The sequence below is a fragment of the Vanellus vanellus genome (assembly GCF_965231255.1).
Source record: "Vanellus vanellus genome assembly, chromosome: 2".
Taxonomy (NCBI): domain Eukaryota; kingdom Metazoa; phylum Chordata; class Aves; order Charadriiformes; family Charadriidae; genus Vanellus; species Vanellus vanellus.
This window is the reverse complement of record NC_138906.1, coordinates 34,953,296-34,978,241: the sequence shown is the minus strand read 5'-3', so window position 1 is coordinate 34,978,241 and position 24,946 is coordinate 34,953,296. Positions and strand designations below refer to the sequence as shown.

General features: G+C 41.2%; 1 protein-coding gene across 1 annotated transcript; it reads left to right on the top strand.

The window, feature by feature from the left end:
- Positions 1-20,089: 20,089 nt before the first annotated feature.
- On the top strand, positions 20,090-20,659 carry FERD3L (Fer3 like bHLH transcription factor; the record flags this gene model as incomplete). The annotated part of the gene is made up of 1 exon (XM_082479583.1): positions 20,090-20,659. The coding sequence occupies one exon, from the start codon at positions 20,090-20,092 to the stop codon at positions 20,657-20,659; it is 570 nt and encodes a 189-aa protein (XP_082335709.1).
- Positions 20,660-24,946: the final 4,287 nt, after the last annotated feature.

Here is a 24,946-nt window from a genome sequence, read left to right as displayed (position 1 = left end):
CAGCAAACCACTTTTATTTATATGGATAGAATGTCATAACTGAAGCAACCGAAAAAGCTAGCCCAAAACACCTCAGAACTCCCTCCATTACAAGAGATGAGATTTATAGTTCCAGGGTGAGCTCACATAAACACAATTACCATATGAACTGTCTGAGACGTAGATAGCATTGCCTAGGGCAATTATCAAGGGCCTCCTTACCTTTTTTTATCATGTCCCATACTGTATCATGTCTCACAAATAATGAGACCACAGCAATCCCTGCAGAGCCTTTGAGACAAGAAAATAATAGAAGCAGAAAGGATTGGTTAATCCTTTCTGTAAGTTAAAAGTTTTGCAATTTGGCACAGACTTTACAAGCCATGATATAATGAATTTTGTATTTACATGATACATGATCTAAAAGGAAGTCCAAAAGTTAAGAGCATACATCTTTTGGGGGTCAGGTTTAAATTCCCAGGACTTTCAAAACATGAAGAGTGAACAGCCTGACTACTGAAATATGAAACTTAACATTATCATCACGCTTATCCATCACTTTTGTTTGTTAACCTGTCTGGAATGAGAGAAATTAGAGGGAGAGCCATGGTGAGCATCTGGCATGTACTAGAGTAGCTGAGGCTTCTTCAAAAGGAACATTTTTTAAAGAGTTCATACCAGCAAAGATGAACTAGAATGGACTCCTTTAAAATATAATTCAATCATTAAGTGACCAATTTAACAGAACATATGGAGTCTGTTTATTACCTTAAGAAGCACCGATTTTATTATTCCAAGCTTTACACATAGTTCTGAGTCATGAGGACTGAATATATCAGACCAACCATTCAATAGATGGAAGTTGAACATGCAAATTTTTACCAGCTGAAGGGTTTTTCCAGTACACGTAGGTTTTGGTCCATAAGCTGCTATTCATCCCTCAAGTGATGGTTAATGGTTACTGAAGTCACCAGGAACAGGCAACACACATACCATGCAGGACCTCACTACTGGTCAATAACTCACCCTCCACTGGTACTGTTCATACACATAACGATGTTGTTTGAACATCTGCATAAGCCACTTATTCAATAAGGTCAGCTAATCAACAGGGTGGAAATCACTTTATATTGTAACGAATCATCTTACAGATGAGTTAAGCCCCAATTAAACAAATCACACACAGTTCAGCTGTCCACAGTTTTAAATTGGACTAAGTAACTGCATAGAAAAAAAGGAACATGAGTGGGGAAACTTTAACATAGAACAGGCTTACCCCTTCAGCCCTCAGGGTTTCAGACCTGCCTTTCTATCAGAGGGAATGTCACGTTGCACATCTCTGCTCAATCTGTGTCTCTCCTCTTGGGGTCAGCCTTTGAGTAGGAACATGAAGGATCGTGTCTCTCCACAGGACCCACTTTTAGAGCTTTTTCTATCTCTTCATCCACAAAGATATCATGAAAGGCCCAAACAACCATACCAGCAACTCACATGTCAAAACTCTTCTCATAGTCTTTTGGAATAAATCTCCTGAGAGCACCATCCATGGATTATGTATACTGCTGTTATTAGTGAACTATTATAAGCTGCTTTTCTGAGATGACACAATTTTGTGAGTCATCTTTTACGAATAATGTTTTTTCTTTTTTAGTTTGCTGACTAGGGACCCCACAAAACATTGGTATGGGGGATTGAAGTTAGCTCCAAACCAATATTTTGCAACATTTTCTGACTGATCAGACAAACAAAAATATTTAATTTCGGGTTGAAAAAAAGAATGCAGACCTAAATCACGTGGCCAAGTTCTGCTAAACCCCAAATTCTCATTGAATCCAAACATCTTTGAATAAAAATATCTGACTGGATTTATCTTTAGCACTAAAGAAGTCACTGCTTCTCTGCTTACTCCGTGAAACAGTAATACTGTGATACCACACTCTTGGAAGACTCACCACGTGTGCAATTAATAGGAAGGGATACAACACAGATGAGAACATCTGCTGTTTCATAGACTTGGTGAAAAAGAACTGGAGCTATTAATATTTAAAATTATAAATAGTATAAATATAAACATACTTAACTCTACCCACTTTTAAGGCAATTAATGTCAAATTGACATTTTAAAATTCTGCATTCTCCAAATACAACATTTTACTAGTTACATCAATATTATTAGGCAAAGCCAGCTGCTTGCCACTGCCTGCTGATCAGATTGATAAGGAATGTCCCTGCATCTGGTTTTGACAATAAATCAGAATCTAAAATAAAAAGAAATCTTGCAGAATACATTGGCGAGTGTTCATGACTGGTCACTTGGACAGAAGCATACAGAAATCAATGTCCATATGCCCACAAGGAGTGAATGAAATCACTTATATTGTAAGAAAAAACACCCCCAGGACAAGGAGTAGTGTGCAAATACACTGACATACAGAACCAGGGCTGAGGGAAAGGAGAGAGATGCCGGGTATGCCTGAGTGAGGTGGGCTGCTGCTACCTAGGGCATACAGGGAATGTACGGGAGCAGGTGTCGGCTGTAGGGAACCTAAAGAAAGGAGGGATGTCTGCAAGGTAAGAGCAGAGAGAGTGAGCGTGTGCATGAGTGTGAGTGTGAGTGTGAGTGAGTGAGAGAAAGTCCTGCAGGTACCTACATGCTATGGCTCTTCTGGGGATGCTGCTGGGTGGTGGAAACATTTGGCTATTAATCCTAAAATAATACTTCTCTTATTCACTGGAGTGGGGCAAATATGACATGACTTTTAATTTAATATTTTTATTTTAACAATGCCTGAAGGCAGAACTTGAGCCTGACTGCACAGAGGCACTGAACAAAACACATTAAAAATGGCCCTTGTCTCAGGAAACATAAAGCCTGTTAAAGCTTCTTCTTCTCCTTGGATAATATTCTGAGGAACGACAAACAGCAATGTGATCAAAATGTTGTTTATCTAAAAGTCTGTACGTCCTTTCTGAATCCAGCCAAGCTTTTACAAAATTCCAGTCCGCCAAAATTATAACCCCTTTCTCAAAGAATCCTCACAGAGCCACAGCCCTTTCAGCACATACACAACTCATCCAAATACATGCAAACAGAGATGCGTACTGGAACAGAACAAATCCCTCAGTAAAGCTCCCTGTATTAACACTGGGGCAAGAATTTATTCAAATGCTAGGAGACTGTAACCCTACCTCTACAATTTTCTTAACTAAATTAGATATCAAAGTCTCTAGCTTCTTTCTAACAGTTATGTGGTAGCAATGAAAGGAAAATCCCAGCCCCTACTTAAGTTAAAATTCATCTTCAAAAGCCTGCTAAAATTAAGCTTTTGTTCCGAGGCTTCCTCTTTGGCTGCTCCTTGTACTCAGCCCTGAAAGTTTCTAGAGTTCTGGTTGTCTTTCCTGGGTTTAATCCAATCCTGATGGAGGCTGAGAGGAGCTTTTGTCCCCTTCCTCCCCTCCTTTCTCAGGAGCCTCTTCTAACCCAAACACAAGCTAAACTACACCAAATGCAAGCCACTGACAAATTGCTTTTATGCCTGACTACAAGGTACCTACTCCACGCAGTGCATCACGATGGGCACCTTGCAAATATGTTAAGGAACCACAGTCGCAGGAATTCATGGTCTAAAAGTGTTAACTGTATTTGTCTCACCTGGATTAACTGTACGGAGCAGGATGTGGCCGTGTGTCTCTTTCATACCAGTTTGTCTTCTCTCTTCTCTGAGGGGTTAGGCACAAAGCTTCATCAATGATGTATGTGATCATAAAACGTTGGACAGAAATAAGAACTGATATGCAGGGTCTCCTTCATGCTGGTAGCAGGGCTATACCAGCATGGTACATGTTACCCCATGTCTTCTCACATCCTCACACAAGACGAGCAGAAGTTGTTTTGCAAGGTATATGTATAAAATAAAGTTACGTGGATATGAGCAAAAAGAACGATATAATTGAGCTCCAGTGGTTATACACAGCCGTGCAATTTAGAATTTTGCACTGGAATATCTGAAAGATAAAAATCTTGGTAAAAAGTCAAGTGCTTGTTCCTGTTTATAGAATATTTTTTTGCCTGGAGGTTTATCTTAAACAATAATTCTGCATTCAAGGTCTGATGTGACTGTTCCACATGTAATCTCATTATCTTCCTAACAGAGAGAGTAGGAATGTAAATATAAAAGAACTATGGTTTTTGATTTAGAAACCACGCATTTTGTTGCTTGCGTTTCTGAACTGTCTTGGAACTAACCCAGCCTGTTGCGAACATAGAATAGAAGTCCATCTGGGCAAAACCTTGTTGTATAGTATGAGATATATAGTATGAGATCCAATTCCCAGAAACTCAGTTCCTCTGGTAAGTAGGGTGCTTTTGAAAGGGTGGTAGCATGTCTTTCAAAGGTAAGCATTTAGAAGTTTAGTTATTTAGTTTATGGGAACAAGTTGTGTATAGAGCTTGTATTTCATGTAGCTGTTCTCCCTGGCAGGATCCTCCTTGATATTTGGTAAACCAGGCATACGTTTCTACCTACCTTGATTACTTGAAGGCAATCCCTAATATCCTGTCTTTCTTAGATAGTGGATGAAACTATATTTGTTTATATTTTCACTTGTGCACAGAAAAACCTCATGTGTCTCTACTGATTCATTTCTTGACTAGATCAAGTTACATCGTTTGTGCTTTCTAAATTCTCTGGCTAGGACTTGGCATGTGTGCCTGTGGCTTGTGATGCCCAGCATCCATATGACCAGCTTCTGTGGTGTCACCCCGCTCTAAACAATAATAATGGAAAGCATTTCTGAATTCCATCCTTAGCCAATACTAGAAACCCGGCCTACTATTTTCCATAAACTGTAGCAACCAAAATTATTCCTCCTGTGAAGAAGTCATTTCGTACTTGACTTGTCTTACTTTCCCCCAGAATATTCTTATTAAATTTGTATAAGCATCCCTCTGTAACAGGCTGATTACAAGGAAAGAACTGCATTTCATCCTGAGCTTGTGTGCAAATATTTCCTCAGTTAACACATCTCTCCGTTCCCAGTAGGATTAGATCATTGTATCTCTAATATTTCACAAGAATTTGCTGCTGGTTTGATAAATTGAAAAGATGGCATCTTCTCTACCGCAAAGTCCTGTGCCCCACAAAAAAGCCATACTGTAATAAATAATAAATATACAGTACAGCTTGCTTAGACAGATTCCAAGAATTTTATATGCTGTAATTTAATCCTTAGAAAACCAGAGGATATTAAATGAACTAAACTGTCTTAACCAGAAATCTCTGATTTGGGCTGCTCTTTGATGTTTATATCTGAAAGTCTTTGATGTCTTAAAATTGTTTCAGAAATTAGAAAAAAATCTTGACTTTGTAAATCATGTTGTGATTACATAAATGACAATATGATGATGAATGGCACAGAGTTTACAAAAATGAATCATTTCTCTGAATATTAAGTTAATCAAAAAGCCAAGACTGTCTAGTATGAGCTCCTAGTGCCTTAAAGATCCTTTGGCATTCCAGATGCACAATGAAACAAAAATAGTGTAGCCTTATTATGAGCACCTTTCCACATCTGCAGTCCTGTTATACAATAAACTCTTGTTCTTTTGTAGCAAGATTGCACTGGTTCTTTTTTTCTTTCTTTTTTATTATTAATTTGAAACATGTGGAGAGAGGGTAATCCAGTAAGCCATAGGCATTTCATATCAGAGCTTTCATACAATCACATGTAACGTCAACCATCTGGGTGGAAGGATAGATAGAACTTGTTTTATATCAATAGACTGTGAATGATAGCAAAGAGCAGAAACGGTAGAGTTCAAATGAATATTATATATATATATTCACGTCTATGAACATAATACTAGCAGTATTCATTGAACACAGGCCCGTTGATGGAATAAGCTGGTTTTGCTATTAAATAAAGTAGCAAGCACTATACAAGAATAATGTAGCTGTATTTACAAGACTTTAAATGTATAGCATTGTCTAAGTGGATGGAAATGATAGATATGGAACATAAAAGAGAACAAGTGGTATGCATATACATGTGCAAAAAGAGAGATTTCTGTCAGCAACATATTTTTCTGATTGGTAAATAAATGCCATTTTGAAATTCCACAAAACTAGTGATTAGGTAGACAATTAAAAGATAATAATTTAGAAACCAGATGTCTGCTTTTATTTTGAGCAAAGAGAAAGCATTATCTCTGAAAACACATTCATTTATTGTTTATTTTCAAAGTGAACTTTAAAATTAAATTACAGTGTTTGGAAGAAAAAAAAATTAAATAGACATCTGAAAGAAATAGAATCTATTTATAATTTTACCTTTTTGATGTCAAAAGATATGCTAGAGGAAAGCCTTAGGGATATAAATTCTTCTCAGACTTACAGTAAAAGCACACAATTTTTTAAGATGCGTAATCCTGTACCAAAGTTTTGTGAAAACCTGATAAAAATTCAAGAGTTCATGCATCTAAAAGATTAAAACCAACAACCAATGCAAACACTTAAAATTATTTACAGTCCTGTGAAATCCATACTGCATGCATGTGGATCTGTATGCATCTGTATGTTGTAAAAACTGCAGTTCAGTCTGGAATTCTGTACAATAGAGGCAGAGAGGAAAAGACATGACATGCAATATCTTCACCTGTACAGCACAAATTAGTGAGTTTCCACTCTAAGTTTAGGTAACATATCATCTAATCATTAAGACAATTCTATGCTGATGTTAATTGTTTTAATGTAGTATTCCAGATGTTTGTTCTCTGTTCTCTACAAGTGATGGAATAGGACAAATTCCAAGGTAAGGATCTGAACACTGAAATTATGTTCTGGTTGGTTGGATAGTTTTGTAAATAAGCCATTAAAAAAGGTACTGTCTTCCAGGTTAGTTTTTTAGATAGTTAATTGTCTGACTGATTGATTACTTTTTCTTTTTGGTTGCTTGTTTGTGAGCAGTGAGCATTGTGCACAGCCCCCTGCCTTTTACATTCTTCACTTCATTTTAAAGAAGAACTGAAGCCACAAGCCAGCAAATCACTTAATCACTTGTGAACTTCAAGTTCTCATCACACTGGAAGCGACTGACACTACTGCTCTATCAGTATCTATGAACACAAATAAGCATTTTGCCTTTTGGGGGCTTAATCATTGATTTAAAAGCTCAGATCTATTGTATCAAAATATTCTGCTGTATTTCATGTCTATTTTCTCAGATGCCATGCCAACAAATATAATCAAGAGCTTTTATTGGCCATTTATCCTAAATAAACTCTCTGTGGAAACTTTTTCAGAACCTGAGGACAAGGGGACATGTCATCTCCTCCTGGTGGGAGGAAGTGTGCTAATTCAAGGGGAAAAGACGTTGGGGTTCAGAACTCTGAGTCCCAAGAATCACGGGATCATAGAAATGTTGCTTACAGGGGATATTTGGAGATCTCTCCCACACAAAGTTTTCTTTTGCTAGCACTGGGTCAGGTCAGACATATCTTAGTGCTGTCCTGTCTAGAAAACTTTCAAGGATGAATATTCCCCATCCTCTCTGTGCAGCCTGTTCCAGTGTTGTGTTATGGGTCTGCCACAGATAAGGTGGTTTTGTCATCTTTGCATCTCCCTTTCTAGTAGTTGCAGGTTGCTAGGTTGTTAATAGGTCATTCTGTAGCCTCCTCTTTGTCAGACTAAACAAGTCCAGCTTCTTCAATCTCTCTTCATGATCACCTTCAAAGTGCATCACTGCAACCTCTTGTTTCTCAGCATCCCTGAGTTACTAGGGGGCTCCAAACTAGGCTTTGTTTTCCTTATATGGCTTCATCAGTGCCAAGCAGAGGACAATAATAACTTCTTTTTGGTCTGCTCCACCTAACATAGGGAACTTTCATGTGTTTGAATATGGATTCCAAGGGGACATGCTTTACAGTCTTTACAGGGATTAAGATGGCCTACAGTTACCCAAGTCGTCCTATCACTTTTCTTCAAGATGGGCATAGCATTAGCCATCAAGGGATCTTCCCTGATAACCACGGTTTTTTTCAGAGACAGCAACCTTGCAATCACTGCAGCCAGCTCTTTCAGCGGCCTTGGGTGAATCCCATTCAGCTCCATTATTTTTAAACTTCTCTCAGTAATATTTATCCTGTTTCTACTGCATTATTGGGTTTCCCTCTCTTTACCAAACTGCATTGGTCCACACAGAGGTATGAGATCAAGCTTTGCCTGTGAAAATCGAGACAAAAACAATTAAGTCTACTTCAAACTTTTCTGTATCATCTCTCACTAGGTTGTCTACCTCATCAAACTCACATTTTTCCTGAACTTTGTTTTTCAACTAAGATATCTGCAGAGTCTTCTCTCACCATTACGTCCCTGACTACTTCAATTCTGACCAGAATGTCTTCACATTCTTGTCCCTAAATGCCAAAGAAAAGCACTATAAACATGCATTTTCAGCTCTTTTCTTCCCACTTCTCGCATATTCTCTTTGTATTTTAATTCATGAGGAATGTTCCTGTTTAGCCAAAAGGAGACCTAGTGAGAGGTCTTAGACTGGTCAAGTGGATGCATAAGGCTACACTGGTCCTTGATGTTCCAATCATCACTGTTTGACCTGTGAAGATGAAATGAGGAAGGATTTCTATAGGCTGATGGACAAAAAGGATTCCTGTGGCTTTATGGTGCTTTTCTGTAAGCTGTCTGCTTAGGAAACATGAAAAGTAAATTGGTAAACAGCGGCAGATAAAATCTGAAATGTCCAAGTTCTGGAAGAGATTTACTGAATCTTTTTTGTCTTCTTTTCTGAGTTAGTGTTAGAGAACTTCTTTCTGCTATGAAAAAAAGAATGCTCATTTTTAAACCTTTGACTTCTTGCCCTCTTAAGTTCCTTTATTTTTCCTAGACTTTGCTGTCAAGCTTAAGACCGACCATATAACAATAAGTTCTATCATTGACTGAAAACACAGCACCTGTCATTTTATCTGCAGAGTGATATTGCAAGTTTTGGCTTCTTTTTCATCTCTCTGAGCAAAACTATTTTGTAAAAGGCCTAATATGCATTACATGTGGCCAGTGGGAAGTTTTTCTGAATCCGTTGTCACCAAAAAGAGCACTGGGGTAAATCTGCCTCTTAGTAACTTTATGCAACTACCTAGATCTACAGTTGTTTTTATCCAATGATCAATTTTAATGTAATTATTGATAAGATAATGGTTTTGAATATTAACGGATTATTAACTAGAACTCCCTGTTCTCCCAACTTCTTTAAAACATCCTAACTATGTTTGTCTTTGGATAATAAATCAAATAATATTAATACTTTCAAAAAGTCACAATGTAATTAAAACAGATGTGGTTTAAAATATTCTGAAGAAATTAACTCCAGCACTAAACAGTAAGTGAAAAAAAAAAAAACTACAAATGATGTGATTGCTTCAGAATGCATTAAGAAACTCCCTTTCAACACAGGCTTAGCGGAATGAGTCAAGAAATCCTGGAAAAAATCTCTCATAGCAATAGACTGAACCAAAACCACCATGGCTAATCTTTAACATCCTAGGACACTCCTTCTGAATCAATACTGTGTACTACTGTATATCAAGGTTTTAATTCACAATGCTGATTTTCTACCTGAGCTAAGTAAAATGAGATTTATATGTGTCCTTTTTTTTTATTTCTGAAAAGTAGGAAAGAAAATAGATTTGCCTAATTATTCAATCTTTCTGGAGCTAAAGTTAAAAGGGATTGTTCCATTCCTAACTTATTTTCTCTGGATCTGGTCTCACAAATGAGATAATCCCAGAGAGGTTTAGCTTTGAAAGAAAAAGTGAGTGATTTGACTTTCCCTGACTTCATGAACCAGGATTACCTAGCAATTAAAGAATTAAGCTAGTAGACCAGAGACAGTGATTTTATTCTTAGTTTTGCAACTGATGTATTTTGGTAATCCAAAACAAATAATTGAACCTACTTCTCTTCAGTTTACCTTTTCACAAGATGATATACTCGCACATTTTGCAGGTGTATTACTTACCTGCCTATACTTGCAGTTTAGCACATTCTACATGAAGTTGGAATGGAAGCCAATATGAAAAGACAGAGTAACAGAATAATATGACTCTCTACAACTCACTCACTCTAGTGTTAGCAAAACCGGTGATAGCCAGGACCCTGGATCTACATGGGTAGCAGTAAATAATTGCAGGTCCTTTTTTAAGTGCTTACATAATTGCACTTGTGGTCTGGGGCAAGGATGAAGCTGTCCATGATTCACCATATCCTTTGTGCAAATGAATTGACATTGTTGTTCCTCATTGCTAGCCTGGGGAAAATCCCTAAATGGGGATGAGACTGCATTATTCAGGAATTCTCTGAGGTTGGGCAAATCTTGAGCAAAGGTGACCTGGGGAAGAGGACACAAAGAAACTGTGTTGATATCAGTGAATTTACAGAATAGGTGGAGTATGAGTCCTCATTCCTCACTCTCCGGCCTTGAACATTCACTTGGCTGCCTTTTTTATTTACTGTTTGCTTTTAAAATTTACAATTTATGTATGGTTTGATTTACTATTGTGCCCTCAAACCACTGAATCCATGAGTAGCACTACAATAGTTGCTACAACTTTTTAGCTCAGCCTGCCTATGTCATGTTTTCCCTTCACTGGAGAGAATTTGGAATTTGAAAAATTGAAACCATTTTCAATTCCAAGGGCTCTGGGCTTCATCTGTGTGTGGTAACCTTCCCAGAACTAGCGCTAGCTCTCTCTCCAGCCCTGCTGGTGCGGTAGGAAAGGGTTCACCTTCCCTCCACGCCACTGCCATCAAAGCAGTGTGTACTCAGACCTCCTGCTTCCCCTTCTCCAGCCGGGCTAAGACTCTGTTAACCCTTCGTCCCTTTAAAATATACTATTTTGTCATGAACTGCATAAAAGTTAGTCTTTGTCTCATCTTCTAGTAATGCATAAAATGCTCAGTAATGTCTGGGCTTCCTCTTTTACCAGTCACAGCAGAAATATAAAGGAAGATTCAGTCCCTGCCTGGAAGATGTTCTAATCTAATGTGTGATGGGAAGCAATGTGTTTGTGATAATCAGAGGGGATAACAGGGGAAAGTCTCCTCTTCTTCATGTTCAGGAAGGAATGGGAGAAATACTTCACCTCAAAAGTAATGTCTGGTCTTCTTCCCTGATAGCCAGGGCCAGGCCACCACTTTCCCAGGTATGAACATACCCAACTGCTCCTTACTTAGTTCTAAAAACCTTCTACTCATTCATGATAATTCCTACATTGTAACTACTGATAAGCACCAAACTCTGCAGTATAGCAAGATTTCAGTTCATTCACAATCAAAAATACACAGAAAATAGGAGGAAGGACAACAAGTGATGCAATGACCTGCTTACAGTGAGGAGAGAATGCTTTAGTGTAATTGTTCAAAAAAAAATCCAGCACCCTGACTCATTCTTCCTAATAACCCCATAAGATTAGTATGCTATTTTATTTTTACCCCAAACAAACAAAATTAGTGTCTTATTAGCTATGTTGTACAAGTTAGTGTCTATGACACAACTGCACGTGAGTTTGTTGAATGAGCAACGTGCCCTGAAAATGAGATATTTTCTTGAATTCTAAGGGGAATAACAAAGGGAGCTCAAATAATACTTAAAAACCTATATGGAAATTCTCCAGTAAATAGTGATTCATGTAATTGGAAAAGACAAACTTACAGAAGATTTTTAAATAGCCAAGTGCTTACCTTTCCCAAGTTTTTTCCACCAAAAAGATACATCCTGTCATCTAAGTTGGCAGAAAGCAACATCTTTCACCACCTCAGAAACATTTTCTAAAGAAAATGCAGATTCAGGAGCATTCAAAACATCCAGTCTCATACTTACCAAAAACATGAAAAGAAAAAACAAGACAGAAGACTAGTTTGTATGGCACAGATTGTCAGAGCTGTATTAGACTGCCAATGTTTCTGCTGTGAGGTTAGTATGAAAGATATTTAAAAAAAATCTCAGGTTACTCTCCTTCCCTGCACACATAACCATAGGAATCAGACAAATGGGCTTAAAAATACGTGATTTAAAAAATATATGTTTGGACTTCCTTACCTTCTAGCTGTTAAGGATCTATATAACTAAAACCAGTTTAAGTAATTTTAATACTGATGTTAATATGATAATTACTGATATTGTCGTGAATTGTTAAAATCAGTTACACTGACATTAATGATAGCTTTTTATTCTTTAATCTGGTCAAAATGGCTGTGCGTAGAGCAAAGCTACTGGGAAATGCATTGTTTTCCACATCCTTCAAAATTCTGAAAATCAAATGTTCTTGAGAGGTTATCTCATTGAAGACCTGCCCTGCTAAAGTAGGCAACAAATGATAAGCCTTTAAATATTCTAGATTGCTTACACCTTTGCATTAGAACTGCCAGATTCCTTAAGGATTCTACCCATGCTTGAGCTCAGGTAAAGTTAGTGCGACTCTGAGCTGTTGTGCCGGGGCAAGGCCTGGGCGTGGACAGCACTGACTGCAAATGAAAAGGGGTTATATGGTTAAAGAGAGAGAGAAAAAATGAACAAACTGTGAGAAGCCGGAGTTTGGGGAAAACACAGCTGAACCTAAGGAGGTGAGTAGAAGACTGAAGCCCAGGGAGGTAAGACTAAACCATGTTCCACATGGAAACTGAGGTAACAAGCCCAAGAAGGGAAGACAGGAGAAAGGACAGTTTAAGACAGAAGAGATGGGACAAGGGAGTGAATCATAACACAAAAAGAGACAGGACATTGATAAGGATAGATCAAGCTGGATCTAATTTATCAGAAATGAGAAGCGCCAATAAGTCACATTCCCATTGTAGACAGGAACAAATCATCCTCTCCTCAATACTCTTTTGCTGCCACCAAACATCTGTGAAGTCTTCTGGCAAAGTATGCCATCTTCCCTCAGGTCCTGATGGCAGACAGTGGGGGATAACGTTTGGCTTCAGAGGTTTAAAGGCAGCAAGTAGCATGATGGATCTAAAGATTTCAGCCCTGCCACAAACACATAATGATGGAACATCAGATGGAAGTTCTTTCATTTTGCAGTTTACTTTAACAAATCTAGAAAATAATAATTAAATTGGTATGTATTTTTTTTAAAAATTGCATTTCCAAAATCAAACCCTTTTAAGTTAGTAAGCAATCAAAGCTGTCTCCATGTTGTTAATAAAAACACATCCCAGATATATGTTAATAAATCACTTGATTAATATGTATTAAAAATATTCCATCTAAAAATTGTATACCACTTATGGAAGGGCCTCGTGCTCACAGCAGAGTAGCTTAATAGGATTTTATTAAGGTAAAAAGGCTGTATGACACAAATGCTCCCAAAAATTAAATTCTAGATAACCCTCAATTCCAATTTGCCATATTGTTCTATTTGCCATAGTTGTTCTGTTTCTGTTTGCCATATTATTCTATTTCTGCTTCCCATCTGCAAACAAAAACAATACTTATTAGGTCCGTATCTATCAATCACAATGATATGACGGCTGACACAATATGAGAAACATTATTAATCCTATATTTACATCATGGTTTATATATCACAGAAAAAAAAATGAAAATGAAACACTGATCAACAAGAAGGAAAGAAAACACTATTCGTTATATTAGTAGCTTCTAATGTGTTGAATGGAGATGAAATGGAAATTCAGTGGGAGTGATAGTATATGACACTGTAATTGGAGACTATTGTCATAAATATGCACAAAGCCACAAATTTTTAAGAGGGTATTCAGGACTAGCAAGGAAGGAAATTCCATATCCCTAGGAGAATAACAAAACCAGAAGCTAGCAAGGCAGTGGATGGTTAAGGAGCTCGGCAAAGGGGACCCATTCTTTAGAGATTAATTTCAGTGTAGGCCTCCTTGCTAGTTGCAGGAGATGCATCTGTGAGCTACAAAAAATCAGCTGGATATTCCAGATTCCATAAAATGAAGTAGGTAATGTCCAGATTCTAAAAAATGAAAACAACAAAAGGTAGAAGATCCTACCTGGCGTGTGTTCTGTCAGCGTCAGAAGATCAAAAGCTGAGTAGGTCAAAAGACAAAATGGCTCATTTGACCCAAGGTCATCCTACCAAATAAAAATGGAACCTATGTACGGGATTCTGGTAATGAATCTGGGTCCACCATCATACATACATTCATTCTGTTGAAATATAAGCAAAATCTTTAAGTAACTATAGCTTTCAGCCTGACGTTTCCCTGCATATTACAAATTGTGAGAAGTGGAAGAGAAAAAAGTGTTAACTAATGTCTCTAGTACGTAATTATATAATAATAAAATTAATGAATTGTAAAAAAGATTAAGGAAAAAATCTAGACTCCTAGGTAAACAATGCACATTTTTATAGCATTCCATTTTCCACAAACAGTATTTACATAGCAAAATCAAGATGAAAGAAGCTATGTTTAAAAAACATTACATTTTTTCATGCGCACTGATAAAAATCCAGGAAATTCAAAGTTAAGGTTGACATTCCAACCTTAATACATGTCCTGTTCTCAATCCCTCCCACCCCTAAGGTTATGATTAAGGAAAAAAGTATCATTCATAAAACTTCACAAGCATGATGAATCACATCACACCCTAACCACAGCTATTCATTTTGTTTGTCTATGATTTACCCAGAACTGCACTTTCAAACTTTTTCTTCATCATTTGGTCCCATATGGGGAAATATCAACAGCTACTTCTTTAAACTCTTCAAATGATGTGTAATACAACCGTAAATAGAAATGAATTGCACTTTACCGGCAGAATGTGCCTAGTTTTATTAGGTTTTGCCCAAAATATTGAGTTTTGCTAATGATTTCCTGTGTCAGGGAACAATGATGTTACTGAATGCCACATTTTTTTCAAGGAGAGCCAAGTTGTGAAACCTGATTTTTCGAAGTAGGTGCTTGTATTCAAATTGGAGTCCTATTAAAGACAGACTGTGACACAGGGATGTATTCATACAGTCACATGCACGTGGGATCGGTGCCTAAAATTACTGCTAACACCAGACCGTGATGCTCCAGCTTCACTTGATATATTCTGATGTTAAGAACAGAACTAGTCCCTACACTGGACTAGTAATAATTCACCTGCTTTGTGAGCAGAGGCTATTCATATAAATTGTCAACATAAGCAATAAAGTTAATTCTTATACTGCCTATACAGGTAAGACTGCAGAGAATTCTTACAGACTCAGATTCTAATCACTGCAGTCAAATACATCCAGTTGTCTTTGCCCACATACTCTGGATATATATTTTACTGGATTTTTTTCTAGTGTTTATTCATAAACCCCTAAATCTAGGGCCAAGGTTCATCCCACAGGACTGAAGTTAGCTGAGTTAGGAGCCGGTATCGCCAAGCTCCTTGGAAAGTCTGTCAGGGCAGACAGACTTCAAGTGTCCTGTGGAGTCCACTACAGGTGCTCTGCAGAACTCGGTGTCTCCATGATAACTTGGTAATTGGACAAGAGCCAGCAGTTAGATAATCTGAGCCCATTTCTAGCATCCATTTTATTTTTCTTAACTGGTGGAGTCAATCAATTCTTTCAGCATGTGAGATCTGCAGAAGTCAAAGTGAGGTAACTTCTCATCTCCATACACTTCATCTATCTCCAATGTATCAAAGGCTTTCCCAGCTGTTTCAACCATCAAGTCACTGCTTCCTCTGGTCTACATTAGCTTTGAATTTGACTTCAGCTTCAGCAGTCTCGTCCTTTCTGGTTTCATTGCAAGCCACTTGAAACAGTACTGACCAATTCATCTAATACTTTTCATTTGGCCTCCTTCAGCTTCACAAATGAATCGGACATAAGCTCTTTGAACATAAATCCTATCATGGTCCAATGTTCCCTGGCTATATAATCTCATAACGCATTGAGACATCAGAGGTCTCCTTTACCCTTCCAGTGTTACCACATTCAATCCCATTTTGATCTGCTTTCATCTGAATACCACTGCATTCTTCTAGAATCAAACTAACCAGTCTTCAGCTAGCTTTTCTTAAAAACTTCCTCTTTGTATTGTTTCATCAGTGGTGCCCATAGTCACTTCCTCTCCACCACTGATTGAGCAAGTGTTAAGCTAAGCTATTTTCCAAACTCTGTCTATTCCCTTGCGAGTTCACCCTATCTCCACACGTATAAACTGTGCTGATGTGGGCTGGTTTGTCAGGAATGCGAACTGTGACCTCAACAGGACAGGAACTGCTCTGTGCTTTAAGGTAATGAGGTCCTGATCCATGGACATTACTGTAATTTCTAAGGTTTAACAACAAGACCAGACAGCTGCAACACCAGTAAGCTGAAAGAGACAGCATTAGCCTGCTACACGGTACATCTGTTTCTGTTATTCAGGCCAGGGTTTGAGAATGATAGCAACTCTCTGCTATTAATAGCTCAATTAAAGGAGAGAAGATTTTTCCCATTTTACAAGAAAAGTGTGTAGACATTTTTTTTTCAGTTGCATACCTAACTTTTTGTGATTTCTGGAGTAGACAACAACTTTCAGCTCCTTACTTACAAAGCCATGTCTGATGGATGGTGTCCCCTTATTTCAGCATCCCAAGATCACCACTAACTTCCAGCGAATTTTCCAGTAAAGTACAAGTCACTGGTAAAATCTATAACATCTCAATCAGTAATACTAAGTCATCAGAGTGTCTGTCTTTTCTTGTGTGATAAGGTGGAAAATTATCAGCACGGGGACTCAGCATGCAGGATTATAAAAGGAGTAAAACTATTTCCATAGATGTACAGTGAATTAAAATGCACTTTCTCCTCATACCTGCCAGTACAAGAGATATTGAATTTGTTATATAGCGAGGCTTGCTAAGAGACACTGATGTTCAAAATTATCAAGAATCATATCATAGATACTTCTGAAGAAGAATAATGACACAAATAGTTGCAGATGTAGCTCAGCATCTGTAAACATCTTGTGAGCAAACTTTTTGTGATAAGAGAAATGAAAATGTAGGATATGAGGTGGGTGAAGGAAGGTAAACAATCACAAAGCAAATTGTATTCTTGGTTAAAACAAATCTAGAACACACGTTTGAGCACCTAATCTGGTCTGAGAAGATTTCAGAGTATAAAACAGCCTCTCGTGAGAGTTCGTCCTGCTTCCCCTACATCGTTGCATTGTCTATGCACTGAAAAGCTGTCCCCTGCAGCATGGTTATTCATTACACATTTCCTCAGTTCCATATTTTCCCTAATGGGATAAAAATCACCAAATATGTTCAAAAACATACCTCAAATCACCGTTCATTGAGCTTATTCTACATAATTTAAAACAGTTAATATAAGAGAAAATTCAATATTTTAGCCTGAATAACAGGAAAAAAGAGGAAACAAAACAGCAATAAAAAAAAAAAATCTGTTTGACAGGAGGATTCACCTTGGCTACAAGTCTTCATTTTCTGCTAGGACCCCGCAGTTCTGGCTTAGTCCTGGCTTTAGCGCTTCCTTTAAGGATTCATTGACAGGCACACTCTGCCTTAATCTTTTATGTTTTATGTTATATCCCTTTGTGGTCCAACACTGACTCAACAACCTTCTCCCTTTTCGTTCTCGCAATATAAAACACTTTTGGTTCCGGTTGTCTTTGTAGTTTGTGTCCAGCAAAAATCTGAAACTAGAGACGTGAGCAAAAGTTTCTTTCTGAAGAGACCGTGGTGAAGGGCTGCTTGATCCTCTTCTAACTGCCGGTTTCCCACACGACGGGAAATTCGTGTTAAGATTGACACAGAGCTGACGATTTCACATTTCTCCATTCATTTGTTTCATTATCTGAAGTATTTGTATTTCTCCGACAACTTTGCACCCTGTGGTGACACATCTTTGCTTACATTTGTCCTTAATTTATACCTCCACGTCTTTAAACGAAATACTTGCCACCTCACCTAAAAGGAGCTCAAACAGATTACATTCCTTTGCGGATTGATCATAAATATTTATCTGATCTTTCCTCCACCGAGCTTTTGTATGTAACACTCAACATTTATAGCTCTTCTACTTACTGTTACTTTTGGATGCTCTCTAGTCTGTACTTCTCTTAACAGACGCTTTACACCTCCTCTTTGCCATATTAGTTCTTTCACCAGGTGTTTTAATGAACGGTATTTGTCATAAATAAGCACGTTTCTGAGCCCCCCTCCCCCTGTTCGCTAAGAAACCTCTTAGCGCCGTTAGGAATAAAAGCAGCCTCCCCGCTATTTGCTCTTTATTTAGCCTTAGGCATGCCATTAAATCGTTAAAGCGGACACAACGCCGCCGATCGCTGCCGCGGCAAGTGGCGATGGTGGCGGGGCGACAGGATGGGGAGGTGTCGGTTGTCGGCCCGGAGGAAGGATGGCGAGGGAAGCCCCCCTCCCGCCCCGGGTACCCGCCGTGCCGCCGCGGCCGCTCCGGAGCTGTCCAACGTAGCTCCGCTCCCGCTCACCTTCCGCACCCCCCGCCCTCCGCGCCTCTCCGCGCCGAACCGCGCAGGCAGCGCCCTGCCCGCCCCCCGCCCCTGACAGCCCGCGGAGCCCGGCGGGGGCGGGGCTGGGGGGGGGAACGAGCTGAGAGAAGTGTCTTTCCCGCGACATCTTTCCCAGGAAAAAAGGGATGCGCTGTTCTCTCACGTTGTTGTATAAATGCCGGCACATCCCGGTCCGCGGTAGGAAATATTTGCGGTCCTGTAGGCAAACAGGAAGGATTTGGGGGGAGCGGGATGCTTCGGCCGCTATTTCCCCCACCCCCCGTCCTCCTTTGATCTGCTGGGTTTCGAGATCCCCTTAGAAATTAGAGACTAATTAGCCCCAAAGCGAGGGTGACAACAACGCATGATAAAGGCGAAGACCAGGCTTTGGGCAGGCAGCGCGAGAGCGATGACCAGCCGCTCCCGACCGAGCCGTGTGCCCAAAGAAAATCGATCCCATTCAACCCGGGTGGGTCCGACGCTGCCAAGGGACTGCCAGGGCCAGGCTGTTTGCTTAAGAGACCGGCTGTGGTGTGGGAGGGTGAGGACACAACCCCTCAACCTCTTCCAGCCTCCCAAGGCAAAAAGCAAAACAATCCCCAAGGTCCTGTCCCCAAGGAAACCTTGATCAAAGAAAGGTACTCAGCGGTGTCGGGTGTACGGATGTGTTTATGCGCGTTTCACGGTATTTTGGGCTGTGTATCCAGCGTTATCAATGTATCCAGCGTTATCAATGTATCCAGCGTTATCAGTGCCTGCAGTCCGGTTGATTCCTCTGTGCGCCGCCGGTGACCGGGACGGCTCCTAGAAAAGGTGCAAGAGGAACCGCTGCCCCGACTGGGACCAGCTTATCCTCGTCTCCATGGGCAGGAGGAAGGAGTTTCAAAGCAAGTGCTTTGAGATTGCCTGGACCGAAATGAGCTTTACGAAGCAGGCTTTTACCGCCACGCTGGAAAGATGTTTGAACTCTAGTTGAAGGGGATTTAGGGGGAATGGAGAGGCGATTCCAACAGTTACTACTGGGAATGCGATACCGGGTCCCCTACAATGCTTACTTAGGCTAATGGAGGTCCTGTCATTCAGCTCCCATTGCGCTGGGATACAGGGTAAACATTCCCCGGTGACCCTCTGCGTGCAGGTCCCCTCTTCAAGACATCATTAAAAGCATACATGCACTTGCCTGACATCAATTGTCAGGCTGGCTCTCAGGGTTCAGAGATCCCGACAGAAAGCAGGAAAACAAGCCCAGTGGAGACCCGGCTCTGCGGCTGCGGGCTTTAAAGAGGCTGAAAATCGTTTGGTTGCGGGTGTGTAAGAAGAGACAAAAGTGCTCAGCAGGTAAGAGCGGAGGGTTTTGCCAAGAAGGAACTGTCCTTGATCGCTGTGACGGGATTGACTCGCCGGGGACTCCTCTCTCGGGAGCATCCACGCGTCCCCGAGGGGGCTGCCTGTCTCCTCTCATCAGCATCACGGCGAGAAATTTTACAGCCGCTCTTTCTAGTCCTGCTAATCCTGTTATCCGGGGGGTTATAAATATTAACGCCGCTGGGGCTGGGGATGGGGGGACCAGATTAAACCCTCTCTGAAGTAAGATGTCAGCCAGCCTCTTCCCAGCCCACCAGCGCCCGGGGCTGCTGGATGAGCTGCACGGCAGAGCCCCGCAAGTGCCCTGCCCGGAGGGGCTGCTGGGCGCCTCCGTGCTGGATTTCGTGGCCGACCTCTCCCTGGGCGCCCCTCAGGCCCCCCCCCGGGCCGGGCCGAGCCTGGGGCTCTGCGAGGTCACCTCCGGGCCGCCCTTTGGGGACAGAGCCCTGTCGCTCCGGGAGGGGATGGCCCGGGGGCTGCCCCTGGCTGCCTTCGGAGATGGAGATCCCGAAGACGAGGAGGAGGAGGATGAAGAGGAGAGGATGCGCAGCTCTTCCCTCCTGGACAGACCCAGGAGAAAGAGGGTTATCACCTACGCCCAGCGCCAGGCTGCCAACATACGGGAGAGGAAGAGGATGTTCAACCTCAACGAGGCGTTTGATCAGCTGAGGAAGAAGGTGCCCACCTTCGCCTACGAGAAGAGGCTCTCCCGGATAGAGACATTGCGCCTGGCCATCGTGTACATCTCCTTCATGACTGAGCTCCTGGACGGCTGCAGCAGGCAGGAGGCGAGCTAGGGAGTGCCGGGGCCCGGTGGGACGGGGCTGGGGGCCGGATACCACCCGCGGCACCGAGCGGGTGGCCCCGGGCATCTCCCTCTTCGGGACGTAGAGCCGTGCTCCTGCCTTGGCTTCTCCCACCGCAGCCGGGACCGTGTTAGGTGTGGGATGCAAAATGAGGAGTGTTTGGGGAAGTGTGCGTTGGGGGCGGGGGGAGGGATGGAGAAGTTCAGTATGTGTAGAATTGCTAATATATATAATTTTTGTAAAGAGAAGGAAAAAAAAGAAAAAAGAGGAAGGTCTGGGGCCCTTTGATTGGTGTTGCGTCTCCTACTTGCTTTAAAATTCTGCAATTTGTTGCTTTCGAGAAAGGTCCGGCCGGGGCAGCAGAGCCGGTCCAGTTTGCAGAGTGGGTTTCCAGCGGAGCCAGTTGCCTGCCCAGCTGCCTGCCAGGGACCAGGAAAATCTCGGCGTGTGCATTTTAACCTAGCACTTTCTGCTCTTTTTTTTTTTTTTTTTAAATAAACAACAACTCCCATTTCTTTGAAATCCAGCCTGCCAAGTCCATGCCGTGTGTCACGGGGCCAGTAAAGCGGAACATCTGGACGCAACCGTTTGTTGTCACGATTTTCTTGCCGGGACCGGTTGTGTCCTTGCGTGTGGGCAGCCAGCGCCGTCGCTCTCACCGAGCAGGACGTGGCGGAGGAGGGCCCGGCACTGCCCGCCCCGGCCCGGCGCGGTGCGGGGCGGTGCAGTGCGGGACGGTGCGGGGCGGCGCGGCGGGGGTGAGGCGCGGTGACCGGCCGGACTGGCCCGCAGCCTCCCCGGGCAACCTCGGGGACGGCCTGGGAAGCCGTCTGCGCCCGTCTGAGAGAGCAAACTTGTGGGCTGTGATTCTGGGGAGGTCAAGCAGAGAGAGCCCTTTTCTCCTTCGCTGGATTTTTTTTTTTTTATTTAGCTCCACCTCTATATGTTTCATTGCTGCAAGAAGAAAGAAAATAAATAAATAAATAAATAAATAAATGCTGAAAAGCCGGAGGGGACGGGGTCCACTTGGGAATCGTTTCTTTTTTTGGTTTGGGTTTTTTGTTGGTTTTTTTTTTTTTTTTTTAGCATTTTCTAGTAATGCCTCGCGGCATTACTAGATCGGGGGGGGAGGTGGGGGGCGGGGAGGATGACTGTAGCCGGGCTGGTAGAGAGGCAAAGGCCCGGGGGTCTCCCCTCGAAACCTCTCCGGCCCTTCCTGATGTGTGTCTCTGCCCTCCCGCTCCCCCCCCCCGCCCCCCCCCCCCCCCCCCCGACTCTCCCTGCTGCTGGCATTTTCCCCTCGCTGCTGCCGGGCAAAGACCTGGATTTCTCCCTGGTTTTGCATGAGACGGGCAGAAACCAGTCTGTTCAGGGCCAGCCCAGCCTGCCTTCAGCCTGCGAGCAGATGTCCCATCCAGGACAGTGGTTCTACACGACTTCGCAGGACAGCTTTTATCTCCACTACATAAAATTGTCATGATATTAGTGCAGTCAAGACATAACCTGGAGTCAGGCTAGTATTGCTAAGATCTAAATCCCACCCTAATATCTCTTTGATTTCTTCTCCCATGTTTTTTGTCAGCTCCTGTAGTGAGTCTTCTTTTTCTCATTCAGTTCCCTTTAATATTATCATAAGTGATCTAATATCCTGCATGAATACTCTAATATTCTTTCTCTTTTCACTTGTTTCCTTGGTTTCTTTTTCCACTTGTTTTTGTTGACCTCCCTGACTCCACACATTGCATCTGCTCTCCAGTTGTCAGAACGCTTTTTTTCCAAGAGGCAGTTGGATAGTTAACACAGCTGGATCCTCTCTAGAAACTGGGGTATTTCACCTCTTCAGATGGTTTTGGGTTGATTTTTTGTGTGTGTTTTTGTTTTTTTTTTTTTCTAAAAATAAAATGAAGAAAGGAACTAAGAATGAACAATGTCCCAAAATCAACAACTGTTCACATGACCCAGATGCATTTTACTGTTACCACTGTCTCAAGCAAAACGATGAAGACAAATTCTTTTAGGATAATGAAAAGTGCAATTCAGTATTCACTTCTTAGCACTATTTCTCTATGATGTCTATACAACTGTGCTTTCCACAGCATGGTTATATATCTTTTCGTATTCTTTTCTTGCTCACGTCACTGAATAAAATTAGAAGTCTACAGCACACAGAGTCTTACCTTGAGAGATTCATAATGTAAACATGTCTGTAACAGATAATCAAAAAATTATTGGTTTTCTCTTCTTGGTTCGATAACAAAACATTGGAATTTGTTCAAGATCCAAGGTTTTTCCATACTTGTGTTAAAGACTAGAGAAAAGCAGAAAGAAAATGTTACATTGTAGTTTCAAATACAAATCACAGTCTGGGTCCTGCATTATGGATCCTGATTTTTGATGGATCACTGGAAATTTTGCAGCAGCAATACAGAACAGTAGCAACATTCTTATATGAGCCACTGGTTCTGAAAATAACACTAGAACTTAAAAATGCAGTTGCGGTGTAAACCAATGAACACAGTATGCAAAGAGGACAGATAAAGTATCTAGATGCATTTCATGTTGCATCAAAGACTTTGGAGGAGCCTCTCGGCCGCGCCTTGATTTATAGCACCTAAGAACCTGATGAAGGGGGCTTTTCCAAAACTGGCAAAGATTTACCCGGACAGTAGTCTAGATGCAATTTTTCCCTTAGACACCTGTGTTAAAGCATGCCCTTATGCCCGTGAAGAGCTCAGTGAAACAGTGCGATACCATACTGACCTATCGCTTGGCCCATGCGCGTGTGTTCAAGTCCCAGAAGCTCAGTCTGCTAAGAACATAAACAAATGATGGAATCATTGCAGACAAGCTTCTTGCTGGAGTGCTATCCCATTTCCCTGAAACGAGACTGTGGGGTCCCTTCTCCCCTCACCCTTGACTCAATCCAAGATAGCTGCATCCTGTTCTGTGGAGCCGGTGCAATAAAAGAGCGTGTCCGGCTTGGGAACCCAGCGAAACCCAGTGAAGTGGCTGGAAAACGACAGCTAACGTCAGTGAGGCTAGGATTTCACCCACTGCACTGAAAGGCCTTTCCCTTGCTCAGAAACCCCACTGCCACCAAGGCCAAGGCCAATCGCGGTCCCTGGTCTCCCCAAAGCACCATGCCATTATCACCGCATTAAGAACAAAAACTGACAGTGTCAATTACTTCTGGGAAAAGATAATAAGGGGTTTTTTAAAGCCTTAGAGCTGTTTGATCATAGCCCATTTTTAGATCCTGGTCTGAGGCGTGTTTGTTTATATTCTCTTTGCCCACTGAAAGCTGTCTTTTGGTAGAAAGTTGAGTTCCCTTGAAGCTATCGCGTTACGATTAGTATTCAGACATGTAAACCAAAAGAAAAGTCTAAATGAAATCATATTTGAAAGGCATTTCCAAGCTTTCTAAGAGAAGTATAAATAATCAAATGATTTTGCAATCTACAGTCAGGCTGATCTTGTTTTACAGCTGCTCAACCTGTAAGCAGGTTTAAGCAAATTAGTGCTGGAAACAGAACAAAATATTATGATAGCGCTGCAAACTCCTGCATCCACATTCTGACCAGCTACTATGGCCCCATGATTGGTGTTTATTATCGCATTTGTCAGCGTTTCCATTATAAACACTCTAGTGTGGAGGGTTTATAACTCAGCTATAAAAATTCCCTCCAGGATGAAACTTGATAAGTGAAGTCTTAGTTCAACAACGCTTTTTTTTTCTCTTACAAACTTTACAATAAATTAGGTTTTGAAGTCATGGGGGTACTAAGCAAAAGTGATGGAAAAGAGTTTTTGATTTATTTTTGTTCTCCTTCAGATCAGCGGCGCTTCTCAAAGAGATTTTCTATGTAGCCCTTTTGGTCCTTTCGATGAACTTGGACCTTTTGTTGTTGTGTTGTTGGGTTTTTTTTAATAAAAATAGCCGAAATACTGAGGCTTAAAATGTGACTGCTGTGCTTGCTGAGTCCCCGTTTTCATAAGAATTTTTTGTTTTTACTGGGCTTGAATTCTACCAACCTGCAACAAAGACAGCCAAGCTTTTCCTATTACTTATACACCAGGACAGTTACAAAGACGAACGTGCATGCTGATTATCATCTTTTTGTAGCACAGTAAAAATGGTTGTCTTTTCTAAGAAGTTGCTAAATATAATCAGTTCAGACTTTTTTCTCTTATACTTTACTCCAAAAAAACCCATGCTTGTTTCAGATATTTAAATGAATATTCATCACAGCAGTATACCTATAATAAAAGAATTGACTG